The following is a 15,300-nucleotide window of genomic DNA, read 5'->3' on the forward strand; positions in this document are numbered from 1 at the left end:
GATTGATACTAACTTATAAGAGAAGACGCTTTAAACTGTCATTATTATGGATTATACATCGACATCATTGTGCAGAAAATTAGAGAAAAAGAAGGTAAAAACATCAGGAGAATATTTAGGTCCAGTTTTAACAAAACACTCCAAGTAGCAGCAACAACTTATTATCATTTCAAAATAAGAGTCTGGAACATGGCTCTGTGGATTATATTGGCTTGTAGAGAAGAGTGGTCACATACTTCTTTAGTACAGGTGTCACTTCTTGCTCTATATCCAAATAATCATTACTGAGACAAACAGACTCAATGTTTCCACTCAAAGAAAGAAAGAAGTTCATGTAGAACATTTGCTGAATTAACAAGCAGGTCCAAATAATGCAGAATGAGTCAGAGACAGAGTTTCACAGAGTTTATAAAGTGTCTCCAACTCAACAACTCACTAAACTGACACATTTGTTAAGGGAGTCTGGGGACTTTCTCCACAGCGACAAAGAAGTAGCCTATATTGTTACTGTTTAGTGTCTTTGACAAATGTGACATGTTTAGATCAATAACATGTTTCTTCTTTCATAAATGCTGCTGGGGCTGTGGAAGCTCAGAGAGGGACAGGAAGAGAGTCAACAAGCTGGTCAGAAGGGCCGGCTCAGTCTTGGACCGCCCTATGGACTCCATTGAGGAGGTGGGTGAGAGGAGGATGTTAGCCAAGCTGACATCAATCATGGACAACCCCTCTCTCCCCATACATGAGTCTGTGGAGGCTTTAAGCAGCTCGTTGAGCAGCAGACGGCTTCACCCACAGTGTAAAAAGGAACGTCATTCATTCCAACTGCTGTCACACTGTTCAACACCAATAGGGGAGACAGGGGGATGGTTGAAACAAAGGGATAGTTGTAACATCACTTTCACCAATAAGGGATAACGTAAGAGTCATGTCATCAATTTCATGTATAACCTCTCCCTCCCTGATCTTGCATGTGAATTTGCATGGCTGTGATAAGAAGTGTGCAGATTTTAGAGCCAAAACATACATTTTCAGATAACAAAGTAATTTTTTGGATCAAGCCTAACTTTTGATTAGTGTACTGATTTGATGTTTGGTAACTTATGTTAGTTTAAAGAGAAGGTTCTTATGTAAAATATGAGTCATTTCATCTATGCCACTTTCAAACAACCATGCTGATACAGCGAGCTAAACAATAGCTGACGGGGGTGGGGATGGTTGTAACACCTTAGAAGAAAATGTCACAACCATCCCTGAATCACAGTTCACATATTTTATCTACTTTACTCTGGATAGAAAGCTGCCCAGTGCGGGCGATCACAGCAGTTAAAGTCCTTGATGTACAACAAATTACAAACCCAAAGAAATATGTAAATTGCAAGTTCTAGAACTGTGACTCTGATCTCTCTGACAGACACAGTGTGCATGATTGTTGTTTTACTAATTGTCAAACAACTTCCTGTGACTTTACGTGGACTATGAGCTACTTTTGACCTCCTGCTGAAGGCTTCCATTTTTATGTATATAACACTCATGGGTATTATCACAAAATGTTCTTTAAGAAAGCTCTTGTGATGTTAGGATCCACACCGCTGACACTGTTCTTCATTTAGCTATCAGTGATGAGTGATCCTGTTTCTTAGTGAAGCACAGGAAGATGCTTTAGTGTCAGCACATGCACAGTAAACCTCTATCGATGCATATTTTGTGGTGTGGTCTCAGTTTTTAGTTATTCAATCTCACTGTTACAATTGACCCCAGGTTGTGTTACAACATACCCTGGTAGTGGGGTAGGTTGTAACAATGGCACTCCTTGCATTTGACATCACAAAATGATTTCTGTGATATAGTTGGAGAAGTGAACAACATTGCTATTTGTAGTAGACAAACAAGGGTACTTTGTGTCAATATTTGAGTGCCCTACCGCAAACATTCTGCAAGTTATAGGAGCTGAGACAAAAAGTGTTACAAGCATCCCCGGTCCCCCTAACCCTTAATGTAGCACCATAAGCACCTACTTATCTTACACTACTTCACTTTACCTCCGCCATCTTGTGCAATTATCCTGTGCAACAATACCATTTTATTTTTTGTACATATTCATATTCATACACTCAGTCTGTTTATTTTTAAACACTGTATTCAAACACTATTTACTGATGCATCCAACCTCAACAAGGCAATACTCTGACACTTAACTTATAGTCCTTTCTATCTTTTTTCTCTTCTTCAAATCTTTTTTAGTATTTTTTAGTATTCTAAGTCCTGTGTTTATTGTATGTCTGTCTACGTGCTATTGTGACAAGTGAATTTCCCCGAGATGATTAAAAGACTAAAGTCTAAATGGAGTGTAAATGGTGAAATCAGTGTAAACAGTGTTTTCAAACAGCTGATCAGTGTTGCCAGGTAAGACTTTAGCACTTTAGACACAAAAGCAGACAGGCTGGTACAGACATGCTGCCACAAACTGACACTTTTTACAAGGAAACAAACAACTTAAGCTTCTGATTTTCAAGTCATCAAAGACGTTAGTTTGACATCTCTTCAAGATGTTTCTGATCAGTGAGTTTGTTTAATGAACTGATTGTCGCACTTGGAACTGAACCAATACAAACAGTTTATCAGGTAAGTTTAGTAAGTTTAGCAGTTTATCACCCTTATTTAAAGTTCACACCCACTTGTTTCCATTTTTTCCTCTTTTTTTCCTCAACTGCTGCTCTGTAAGAACGGCTGCACCAACACCCTCACCATCCAGACCATCTTCACCATCAAGACTATCCTCACCATAAAGACCATCCTCACCATCCAGATGACCTTCACCATCCAGACCATATTCCCCCTCCAGACATCCAGACCATCCTCACCATCCAGACCATCTGCACCATCCAGACCATCCGCATCATCCAGACCATCCGCATCATCCAGACCATCCGCATCATCCAGACCATCTTCCCATCCAGACCATCCGCACCATCCAGACAATCCTCACCATCCAGACGATCTTCACCATCCAGACGATCTTCACCATCCAGACCATCCTCACCATCCAGACCATCTTCCCATCCAGACCATCCTCACCATCCAGACCATCCTCACCATCCGCACCATCCAGACCATCCTCACCATCCTCACCATCCTCACCACCCAGACCATCCTCACCATCCACACCATTTTCACCATCCTCACCATCCTCACCATCCAGACCATCCTCACCATCCTCACCATCCAGACTATCCTCATCATCCACACCATTTTCACCATCCTCACCATCTAGATCATCCTCACCATCCAGACCATCTTCACCATCCAGACCATCTTCACCATGCAGACCATCCTCACCATCCAGACCATCCTCACCATCCAGACCATCTTCACCATCCAGACCATCTTCACCATCCAGACCATCTTCACCATCCTCACCATCCAGACCATCATCACCTCCCAGACCATCCTCACCATCCAGCCCATCCTCACCATCCATACCATCCTCACCATCCAGACCATCTTCACCATGCAGACCATCCTCACCATCCAGACTATCCTCACCATCCACACCATTTTCACCATCCTCACCATCTAGATCATCCTCACCATCCAGACCATCTTCACCATCCAGACCATCTTCACCATCCTCACCATCCAGACCATCATCACCTCCCAGACCATCCTCACCATCCAGCCCATCCTCACCATCCATACCATCCTCACCATCCAGACCATCTTCACCATGCAGACCATCTTCACCATGCAGACCATCCTCACCATCCAGACCATCCTCACCATCCAGACCATCTTCACCATGCAGACCATCTTCACCATCCAGACCATCTTCAACATCCAGACCATCCTCACCATCCAGACCATTCTCACCATCCAGACCATCTTCACCATCCTCACCATCCAGACCATCCTCACCATCCAGACCATCTTCACCATCCTCACCATCCAGACCATCCTCACCATCCAGACCATCTTCACCATCCAGACCATCCAGACCATCCTCACCATCCAGACCATCTTCACCATCCTCACCATCCAGACCATCCTCACCATCCAGACCATCTTCACCATCCTCACCATCCAGACCATCTTCACCATCTTCACCATCCGGACCATCCGGACCATCCTCACCATCCGGACCTTCCTCATCATCCAGACCATCCTCACCATCTTCACCATCCAGACCATCCTCACCATCCAGACCATCCTCACATCCAGACCATCTTCACCATCCAGAACATCCTCACCATCCAGACCATCTTCACCATCCTCACCATCCACACCATCTTCACCATCCAGACCATCTTCACCATCCAGACCATCCTCACCATCTACACCATCCACACCATCTTCACCATCCAGACCATCCTCACCATCCAGACTATCCACACCATCCAGACCATCCAGACCATCCTCACCACCCATACCATCCTCACCATCCGGACCATCTTCACCATCCAGACCATCCTCACCATCCAGACCATCCTCATCATCCAGACCATATTCACCATCCAGACCATCCTCACCATCCGGACCATCTTCACCATCCTGATCATCCTCACCATCCAGACCATCCTCACCATCCAGACCATCCTCATCATCCAGACCATCTTCACCATCCTCATCATCCAGACCATCTTCACCATCCAGACCATCCTCACCATCCAGACTATCTTCACCATCCTCACCATCCAGACCATCTTCACCATCCAGACCATCCTCACCATCCAGACCATCCACACCATCTTCACCATCCACACCATCTTGACCATCCAGACCATCTTCACCATCCAGACCATCCTCACCATCTACACCATCCTCACCATCCACACCATCCTCATCATCCAGACCATCCTCACCATCCTCACCATCCCCATCATCCAGACCATCTTCACCATCCACACTATCCACACCATCCTCACCATCCTGACCATCCAGACCATCTTCACCATCGTCACCATCCAGACCATCTTCACCATCCAGACCACCTTCACCATCCAGACCATCCTCACCATCTTCACTATCCAGACCACCTTCACCATCCTCACCATCCAGACCATCTTCACCATCCTCACTATCTAGACCATCCTCACCATCCTCACCATCCAGATCATCCTCACCATCCAGACCATGTTCACCATCCTCACCATCCAGACCATCCTCACCATCCAGACCATCTTCCCCATCCAGACCATCCTCACCATCCTCACCATCCAGACCATCCTCACCATCCAGACCATGTTCACCATCCTCACCATCCAGACCATCCTCACCATCCAGACCATCCTCACCATCCTCACCATCCAGACCATCCTCACCATCCAGACCATCTTCACCATCCTCACCATCCAGACCATCCTCACCATCCTCACCATCCAGACCATCCTCACCATCCAGACCATGTTCGCCATCCTCACCATCCTCACCATCCAGACCATCCTCACCATCCAGACCATCCTCACCATCCTCACCATCCAGACCATCCTCACCATCTCTGACTGCAGCCATGAATGTGTCAGGTCCTCTGCTGTTGCTGTGAGCAGCTCCTTCAGCAACAGACGGCTTCACCCACAGTGTAAAAAGGAACGTCATTCATTCCGGCTGCTGTCAGACCGTCAACACCAATAACCCTTAATTTGGCACTATAAGCACCTACTAACCTTGCACTACTTCACTTCTCCCTACACCATCTTGTGCAATTATCCTGTGCAACAATACTATTTTATTTTTTATACATATTTATATTCATACACTGAGTCTGTTTATTTTCAAACACTGCATTAAAACACTATTTATTTATGCTTCCAACCTCAACAAGGCAAAACTCTGACACTTTATTCAAATGTATATAATGCACATTTTTGCCTCCTGTATATATAATGCACATAATGTATAGTCCGTATAGTTTTAGTATTCTAATTCCTGTACTTGTTGTATGTCTGTATGTCTGTTTCCTGAATTTCCCCGATGCGGGATAAATAAAAGTCTAAAGTCTAAAGTCTAAATGGAGTGTAAATGGTGAAATCAGTGTAAACAGTGTGTTCAAACAGCCGATCAATGTTGGCAGGTAAGACTTTAACACTTTAGACACAGAAGCAGACAGGCAGGTACAGACATGCTGCCACAAACTGACACTTTTTACAAGGAAACAAACAACTTAAGCTTCTGATTTTCAAGTCATCAAAGACGTTAGTTTGACGTCTCTTCAAGATGTTCCTGATCAGTGAGTTTGTTTAATGAACTGATTGTCACACTTGGGACTGAACCAACACAAACAGTTTACCAGGTGAACCCTGAGTTAAAGTTCACACCCACTTGTCTCCATTTTTTCTCTTTTTTTCTCAACTGCTGCTCTATAAGTACAGCCGCACCAACACCCTCACCATCCAGACCATCCTCACCATCCAGACCATCTTCACCATCCTCACCATCCAGACCATCCTCACCATCCTCACCATCCAGACCATCCTCACCATCCAGACCATGTTCGCCATCCTCACCATCCTCACCATCCAGACCATCCTCACCATCCTCACCATCCAGACCATCCTCACCATCCAGACCATGTTCGCCATCCTCACCATCCTCACCATCCAGACCATCCTCACCATCCAGACCATCCTCACCATCCTCACCATCCAGACCATCCTCACCATCTCTGACTGCAGCCATGAATGTGTCAGGTCCTCTGCTGTTGCTGTGAGCAGCTCCTTCAGCAACAGACGGCTTCACCCACAGTGTAAAAAGGAACGTCATTCATTCCGGCTGCTGTCAGACCGTCAACACCAATAACCCTTAATTTGGCACTATAAGCACCTACTAACCTTGCACTACTTCACTTCTCCCTACACCATCTTGTGCAATTATCCTGTGCAACAATACTATTTTATTTTTTATACATATTTATATTCATACACTGAGTCTGTTTATTTTCAAACACTGCATTAAAACACTATTTATTTATGCTTCCAACCTCAACAAGGCAAAACTCTGACACTTTATTCAAATGTATATAATGCACATTTTTGCCTCCTGTATATATAATGCACATAATGTATAGTCCGTATAGTTTTAGTATTCTAATTCCTGTACTTGTTGTATGTCTGTATGTCTGTTTCCTGAATTTCCCCGATGCGGGATAAATAAAAGTCTAAAGTCTAAAGTCTAAATGGAGTGTAAATGGTGAAATCAGTGTAAACAGTGTGTTCAAACAGCCGATCAATGTTGGCAGGTAAGACTTTAACACTTTAGACACAGAAGCAGACAGGCAGGTACAGACATGCTGCCACAAACTGACACTTTTTACAAGGAGACAAACAACTTAAGCTTCTGATTTTCAAGTCATCAAAGACGTTAGTTTGACGTCTCTTCAAGATGTTCCTGATCAGTGAGTTTGTTTAATGAACTGATTGTCGCACTTGGGACTGAACCAACACAAACAGTTTACCAGGTGAACCCTGAGTTAAAGTTCACACCCACTTGTCTCCATTTTTTCTCTTTTTTTCTCAACTGCTGCTCTATAAGTACAGCCGCACCAACACCCTCACCATCCAGACCATCCTCACCATCCAGACCATCTTCACCATCTCTGTCTGCAGCCATGAACATGTCAGGTCCTCTGCTGTTGCTGCTTCTCACTGGTAAGAAAATAACTGACAATATGGATCCATGAAATGATCTTTATGTTTCTTTCAGGTCTTTTTTAATCCACCACTTCTCTGTCAATTATGTACCACTGTTTCATGGATATTTCTGTTCTGCTAATTTGATCAATATTTGTATTTGTGTGCCTCAGCAGCCTGTGTGGTCAGCGGTGTGAACCTGTACGCTTCTGTAGCCAGCTTTGGGAACATGATCGAATGTGTTCAGCCTGATGTTAGCGCTTTACAGTACAACGGCTACGGCTGCTACTGCGGCTTTGGTGGGCGGGGAACTCCTGTGGATGAACTGGACCAGTAGGTTGTTTTTCAGTCAATATTTAAAAAACTAAATAAATGTGGGATTTTCGCAAACATGCACTCTTTCCTTCTGTGTTCAGGTGCTGCAAAGATCATGATGAATGCTACGCAGCACAAAAGAGGAATTCTCAATGCAGGGGTACCTTTAACCAGCCATATGTTATTTCTTATGATTACAACTGTGGACGTGGCTGGGCGAGCTGCTCAGGTAAGACTTAACCAGAATACCTTAACTCAACAATTTAAACATCAAATTTGAGGTGTTTTCAAAGACTTTTGTGGTGAAAATTTGCAGCACTGTGGTGAGAATTTGACAAAAGCCTTGATTTTAAAGGATCAGTTCACCCCAGAACGAAAATGCATGCACAAATGTTTTTAATTTGTTTAGTGCTTATAACATCACAATCTGTATTACGTGTATTTTCTAACTCTGCCTCGACAGCGTCCAACAACTACTGCAAGGCTGCTGCATGCGAGTGCGATCGGGAAGCAGCTCTCTGCTTCGCTCGGACCGACTACAACCTTCAAAACAAGGGCGTGAATAAGAGATTCTGTTGAAAATGAGTTAACCAACAAAACACAAGAGAGAACGTTGGATTTCTCTTTAAAGTTTAATTTCTTCATGATTTTTAAACAATACCTGATTTAAAAGAAGTTTGATTCTATAAGAAAATGTTTAACTTGATCAAAAACAGGAAGTGAGATTGTCAGTTTGGATTTCAACCTCTCTGTGTCCTCATGTCTGCAGAGCTTCTGTAGCAGAGGTTACAGCTGAGCTGATCTCACCATCCAGTCACAGTCTCTTATGATTTTTACTGTTTTATCAGTTAAAGGAACAGTTCACTTAGAAATACAAATCCAGTCATTATCTCCTCCCTCCATGCGGATGGAAAGTCGGTGTATCTGGGGACTAAAACTTGAAAAACATCATAAAATTCTCCAAAACTACATTTAAACTTTGCTGAATTATCTGTTAGCACTTCCTGTTAGCAGTGAACCTGTGGATGTACAGACAACTATCACTGGATCACTGTGATACTGAAGACAACTTAAAAACATGATTTTTTTAAGGCAGGTTCTGCTCATAAAGTCAGGTGAGTTTCACAGTAAAACAGAGTTTCATCATGCTGAACAACTGAAGCAGCTGCAGACTTGATTTAAAATATAAAAAACAACCAAAACAACATGAAATTACTGGATTTTCATTTGTGGGTGAACTGTTCCTTTAAAGAATAATCTAAATCACATGTTGTGTGTTTATGCATCATGTGTAACTACAAATCTACAGACAAATCTGGATCCAATCAGTTCAGCATTCAAATAAAAACATTCACGTGTGTTTCTCGTGTCTTCTGTCAGTTTCTGATTGATACTAACTTATAAGAGAAGAAGCTTTAAACTGTCATTATTATGGATTATACATCGACATCATTGTGCAGAAAATTAGAGAAAAAGAAGGTAAAAACATCAGGAGAATATTTAGGTCCACTTTTAACAAAACACTCCAAGTAGCAGCAACAACACATTATTATCATTTCAAAATAAGAGTCCAGATCATGGCTCTGTGGATTATATTGGCTTGTAGAGAAGAGTGGTCACATACTTCTTTTTGTATCGGTGTGTTGCACTGAGAACCATCACCCCATCCTAAAAAAAAAAGCTGAAGTTAACAATGTTTTTATCACTTCTGTCTCAATTTAATAGGAAAGATTTATAGTACATAATAATTATTGACAAAAGATTCTGGATAAAGATAGAAATATAAGGGAAAGTCAGTGAATATAAAATTTAAGATTATGACGAAGCATCAAGATCTTTAATCTAACAGACAGAGGGGTTGATCCATATTTCCGCCTGATTTCAAAATAAAAGCACTTGTGTTCCAGGTGAACGTGTTACCTTGATGGAGAGGGCGTACAGGTGATTGAGCATCACATGGTTTGGTTCTGGAAGCAGCGTCGGGTCACACTGATGAAGAATCAGAGAGAAGATGAATTCTACTAGTTTGCGTGCTGTAGTAACAGATTTACAGAGTCGTGGAGTCCGTACTCACAGAGATTCCTGTGTCCTTGTTGAGCAGCACTTGCAGCAGGTGTGGAGGTAAGAAAGGAGGATTTTTGATCTTGTCTTCTGGTCGGATGACATATGGATCCTGTTGGTACGGACCAGGAGGGGAACTGGACAAGTCTGTTGAACAATGACCACATGACACTATTTAAAAACAGCTGAATGAAATGAATAAAGAAGGTCTGTGCAGCCATGTTAGTCATTAGTTATAAAATGACTGACATTCTAATATGTCAAGCGAATTAAAATAATTAGAGGCTGATCAGACCGGGTATCAATATTCATTCATATCAGTCCTCAGTGAGCACCTGTGATCAGGTGTCACTTCATGCTCTATATGCAAATAAACATCACTGGGACAAACAGACTCCATGTTTTTACACAAAGCTGAAGTTCATGTAGAAACATGTGCTGAATGAACAAGAAGGTCCAAATAATGCAGAATGAGTCAGAGACAGAGTTTCACAGAGTTTATAAAGTGTCTCCAACTCAACAACTCACTAAACTGACACATTTGTTAAGGGAGTCTGGGGACTTTCTCCACGGGGACAAAGAAGTAGCCTATATTGTTACTGTTTAGTGTCTTTGTAACATGTGACATGTTTAGATCAATAACATGTTTCTTCTTTCATAAATGGAGTGTAAATGGTGAAATCAGTGTAAACAGTGTGTTCAAACAGCTGATCAATGTTGGCAGGTAAGACTTTAGCACTTTAGACACAGAAGCAGACAGGCTGGTACAGACATGCTGCCACAAACTGACACTTTTTACAAGGAGACAAACAACTTCAGCTGAAAGATTTAATGCTGAATTAACAACAAGGACACAATGAGTTACAATCTGTTGTAGATAGAGTTGCATAATCTTAATAAAGTGTTACGCTACTCAACAACTCCTAAAATTAGCTGATTTGTTGAGTTAGAATCTGTTGTAGATAGAGTTGCATAATGGTTATAAAGTTTGTTTTAACTCAACCATTCTTAAAATTACTACATTTGTTAATGGAGTCTGGTGATGTTGTGGTTACATGTTCAGTGCTTCTTCATCTTCTCTCAAATGTGTCATCAATGTGTTTTGATGTCTCTAGAGTTGAATCACTCAGGATGGATGTTGACACGAGGTCTGAACAGACTCTTGTTAATCATTTCAGTTTGAAAGCAGTCAGTAATGAATGAATACAGGTGTGAGTACCTGAGAGGTCTGCAGAATCCTCTGAGTCGATCCTGAGGGCATCAAACACCTCAAAATCAGTTGTTTTCACCTGGATGACGTTATTCACCGTCCCTGTTTTAGACGTCATGACCGCCTGGGACACAGACAGACAACAGGTCACAAATTAAGAGTTCAGCGCTGATGTAATTTAAGAAGGAAGAATTCTCTCTGAGGCGTTCTCTTTCTCACCCCGGTAGGATCCAACGTCCACTGTCCGTCCACACAGAACTTGTACTGGTGCTCTCCCTCCGGCAGGTCCACAATCGCCACGAAGTTCTTCTGACTGAGTTTAAGAGGAAACCATGAGTGACACCAACACAAACACACACACACACACACACACACACACACACACACACACACACAGAGACCATTCAGCACTCAGCGTGAGTCATCACCTCCTGTTCAGGGGGATCTTGGTGGCCCAGTTGTTAAAGGAGCCGGACACAAAGACGTCTTTGGCGACTCCAGACCACCTGAACACGGTCGGTCTGGCCTGCGTCGGACTCTTGCCTTCACTCTCCAGGTCCTGCTGCCAGGCCAGAAACTCCTGTATTTCCTGTGGAGCCTGAAGAACATGATATGAGTGAGATACAGGGAGATAAACATGAGTTTATATGAGATCTCTTCTTCTATCTGTGATCTTCCTGTCCTGAGTCAGAAGAGACTAAAAACATGAGTCCAATTCACTAAACCCTCTTGTATATCTCAGACCAGGGAAAGCATCTAACTAAAAGGTCCGTGTGTATGAAATCAGACTGATAACATTAATTAATACTAAAATAATTAAAGGAGCAGTCTGTAGTTTAATCAGGAGAGAAAGCTAAATAATCAAACTCTCTTTGATTTCACGACTGAACAAACAAACTGACACAATTCATACTGTTCTACTTTGTTTACATGTGGCGGACCCTGCCACCCCTCTAGCTTCAAACAGTGTTCTATGATTAACTTAAAAGGTAACAGTTCACACACTTTCAACAAGAAATAAAAATGTGGTTTCTCAAAAGCCAGTCTGGGGTTCTGGTTCTGGTACGAGCTTGTTCTCACACCTTTGGGTCATCTCTCTGGAACAGGTCCGCGTCCTCGGAGCTGTCCATCAGGATGTTGGGTCGAGCCTCCTTCCCTCCCTGCTGTCCGTCTCTGTAGGTCCGGTCCCCCTGACCCCCGCCGGACCGATCGCTGTTGCTGTTCCCCATCTCAGTCTGCAGACACATCAAACACACCCGCAGTTCCACAGCTGATTATATTTAATCTGTCTTCACTGATTCTGATACTCAAATGTATCATTTACGTTTCCAGGAGCTTCGTCCTGACTCTGTGTGTACGTTTGTATGTGTACAGTTGCTTGTAAAATCATTCACCCCCCTTGAACTTTTCCACATTTTGTCACGTTTTAACCACAAATGTAAATGTATTTTATTGGGATTTTATGTGACAGACCAACACAAAGTGGTGCTTGATTGTGAAGTGGATGGATTCTCCCCCCTGAGTCAATACTTTGTAGAACCATCTTTTGCTGCAATGACAGCTACAAGTCTTTCTGGGTAAGTCTACCAGCGATGCACATGTAGAGACTGAAATATTTGCAAAATAGCTCAAGCTTAGTCTGATTGGATAGAAAGTGTCTGTGAACAGCAATTTTCAAGTCTTGCCAGAGATTCTCAAGTGGATTTAGGTCCGTTCCATTGCAGCTCTGACTGTATGTTCAGGCTCGTTGTCCTGCTGGAAGGTGAACCTCCTCCCCAGTCTCACGTCTCTTGCAGACTCTAACAGGTTTTCTTCTAAGATTGTCCTGTTTTTGGCTCCATCCATCTTCCCATCAACTCAGACCAGCTTCCCTGTCCCTGCTGAAGAAAAGCATCCCAACATCATGATGCTGCCACCACCATGTTTCACGGTGGGGATGGTGTGTTCAGGGTCATGTGCACATTGCGTTTTGCATTTAGGCCAAAAACGTCAAGCTTTTATTGAGAGCATGACTGATAGTTGTCCTGTGCACAGATTCTCCCTCCTGAGCTGTGGATCTCTGCAGCTCCTGCAGAGTTATCAGGCGCCTCTTGGATGTCTTGGCAGGTTTGCAGTTGTGCCACACTCTTTACATTTTCAGGTGATGGATTGAACAGTGCTCTGTGAGATGTTGGGATATTTTTTCATATCCTAATCATGCTTTAAACTTCTCCACGACTTTATCCTTGATCTGTCTGGTGTGTTCCTCGGGTTCCATGATGCTGTTTGTTCACTAATGTTCTCTAGCAAACCTCTGAGTCTTTCACAGAACAGCTGTATTTACACTGAGATTAGATTACACACAGGTGGACTCCATTCACTAATTATGTGACTTCTAAAGGCAACTGGTTGCACTGGATTTTATTTAAGTGTATCAGAGTGAAGGGGGGGTGAATACTTTTGCACACCACCTTTCAGTTCTTTATTCTTAAAAATGTTTGAAAATGATGTATCATTTTCCTTCCACTCCACAGTTATGCACCACTTTGTGTTGGTCTATCACATAAAATCCCAATAAAATAAATTTACGTTTGTGGTAAACGTGATAAGATCTATCTATCTATCTATCTATCTATCTATCTATCTTCTATTGCAGTGCTGTAAAAAGTAGTGAAAAGTCCGGTTTCTCTGAACTCTAATACCCACAATGCTTTGCTGATAGTCACAATTTGACCTTCTGGATCCTCAAACTTTCTGCTTATTTCCAGGTTTGCTTTCAGCAGCAGCTCGACCTGTGAACACACCTGGCCGTGTGAACCTGGTGGAATCACCCTTTAAACACAAGTTTCACTTTGTCTGCTGCGGCCAGCTGCGTGAGCGGATTTCAAAATAAAACCAAGATCCCACCTGAGTGCTGTGATCCCGTTTCTATGTGGAGGTCTGACGCCTCCTGGACATCAGTCTGTCTGCTCGGTGTCTGTCTGTCTGTCTGTCTGCTCTCTCTCTGTCTGTCTCTCTGTCTGTCTGTGTCTGTTGTTTCCGTCTCTGAGCTGCAGCTCCTCTTTTTCCTCTCGGGGTGAAAACACGGTTCCGTTCCACAGATGAGGCTCCACCAGCTGCTGTCGGCTCGGTTCTGTCTCCTTCCTCCGGTTCTTCTTCTGTAAACCCGCTCTGAGGAGCTGATATCAGCGCGTTTTCACCTCTTCGGTGTTCTTTAACTTCAGAGTGCTTGTTTGTGTCCGTGCGTGAGTGTGCGTGAAGCGTTGAAAACACACCTCTTCCGCCTCCTGTCCGCGAGCGCAGGAGTTAAAGTTTAACCCCACTGCTGCCGAAGACACGGAAATACACCGAGGGGGACAGAGTAACGGAGTACATTTACTCAAGTCACGTAAAGTGCATCAAACACACACTGAGGGCAAGATACAAGGTAATTTAACTTAGCGAATTATAGTGTATCTGAGTACATTTACGCAAGTAACGTAAAGTTCATCAAATACTCACTTAGAGAAAGTTAGAATGTAACTGAGTACATTTACTCAAGTAGAGTCAAATACTCACTGAGAGAAAGATACAATGTTACTTAACTTAGCGAGTTACAGTGTAACTAAGTACATTTACTGAACTACCGCAAAGTGCATCAAACACACACTGAGAGAAAGATACAAAGTAACTGAGTACATTTTCTAAAGTAAGGTAAAGTTAATCAAATACTCAGTGAAAGAAAGATACAAGGTAACTGAGTACATTTACTCAACTACCGCAAAGTGCATCAAACACAGAGAGAAAGATACAAAGTAACTGAGTAAATTTACTCAAGTAACGTAAAGTTCATCAAATACACACTGAGAGAAAGATACAATGTAACTAAGTACATTTACTCAAGTTACGTAAAGTTTATCAAATACTCACTGAGAGAAAGATACAGTGTAACTTAACTTAGTGAAATATAGTGTAACTGAGTACATTTACTCAAGAAATATAGAGTCAAATACTCACTTAGAGAAGTTACAATGTAACTGAGTACATTTACTCAAGTTACATATAGTTAATCAAATACTCACTGAGAGAAAGTTACAACGTAACATAACTTAGCGAATTATAGTGTGTATAGTGTAC

At 42.7% G+C, this 15,300-nt stretch overlaps 2 protein-coding genes across 4 annotated transcripts; one reads left to right on the top strand and one right to left on the bottom strand.

Annotated features, from left to right (window-relative positions):
• Positions 1–187: 187 nt before the first annotated feature.
• Positions 188–14,458, bottom strand: LOC115582241 (5'-AMP-activated protein kinase subunit beta-1-like). 2 transcript variants are annotated; one of them, XM_030418064.1, is made up of 9 exons: positions 14,092–14,458; positions 12,288–12,440; positions 11,634–11,803; positions 11,425–11,518; positions 11,215–11,329; positions 10,009–10,142; positions 9,855–9,923; positions 9,555–9,602; positions 188–232 (listed from the first exon to the last, which is right to left on the bottom strand). In XM_030418064.1, exons 2-9 carry the CDS (start codon positions 12,432–12,434, stop codon positions 203–205), a joined length of 807 nt encoding a protein of 268 aa, XP_030273924.1. In that variant the 5' UTR covers positions 12,435–12,440; positions 14,092–14,458; the 3' UTR covers positions 188–202. The 2 variants fall into 2 exon arrangements, with proteins under 2 accessions (XP_030273924.1, XP_030273923.1); XM_030418063.1 differs by lacking the exon at positions 188–232 and having other exon boundaries at positions 8,548–9,602; positions 14,092–14,457.
• On the top strand, positions 7,357–9,294 carry LOC115582242 (phospholipase A2-like). 2 transcript variants are annotated; one of them, XM_030418065.1, is made up of 5 exons: positions 7,357–7,384; positions 7,527–7,637; positions 7,793–7,952; positions 8,036–8,163; positions 8,398–9,294. In XM_030418065.1, the coding sequence occupies exons 1-5, from the start codon at positions 7,372–7,374 to the stop codon at positions 8,511–8,513; spliced, it is 528 nt and encodes a 175-aa protein (XP_030273925.1). In that variant the 5' UTR covers positions 7,357–7,371; the 3' UTR covers positions 8,514–9,294. The 2 variants fall into 2 exon arrangements, with proteins under 2 accessions (XP_030273925.1, XP_030273926.1); XM_030418066.1 differs by having other exon boundaries at positions 7,796–7,952.
• Positions 14,459–15,300: the final 842 nt, after the last annotated feature.

This window comes from Sparus aurata, chromosome 5 (assembly GCF_900880675.1).
Source record: "Sparus aurata chromosome 5, fSpaAur1.1, whole genome shotgun sequence".
Classification (NCBI taxonomy): Eukaryota; Metazoa; Chordata; class Actinopteri; order Spariformes; family Sparidae; genus Sparus; species Sparus aurata.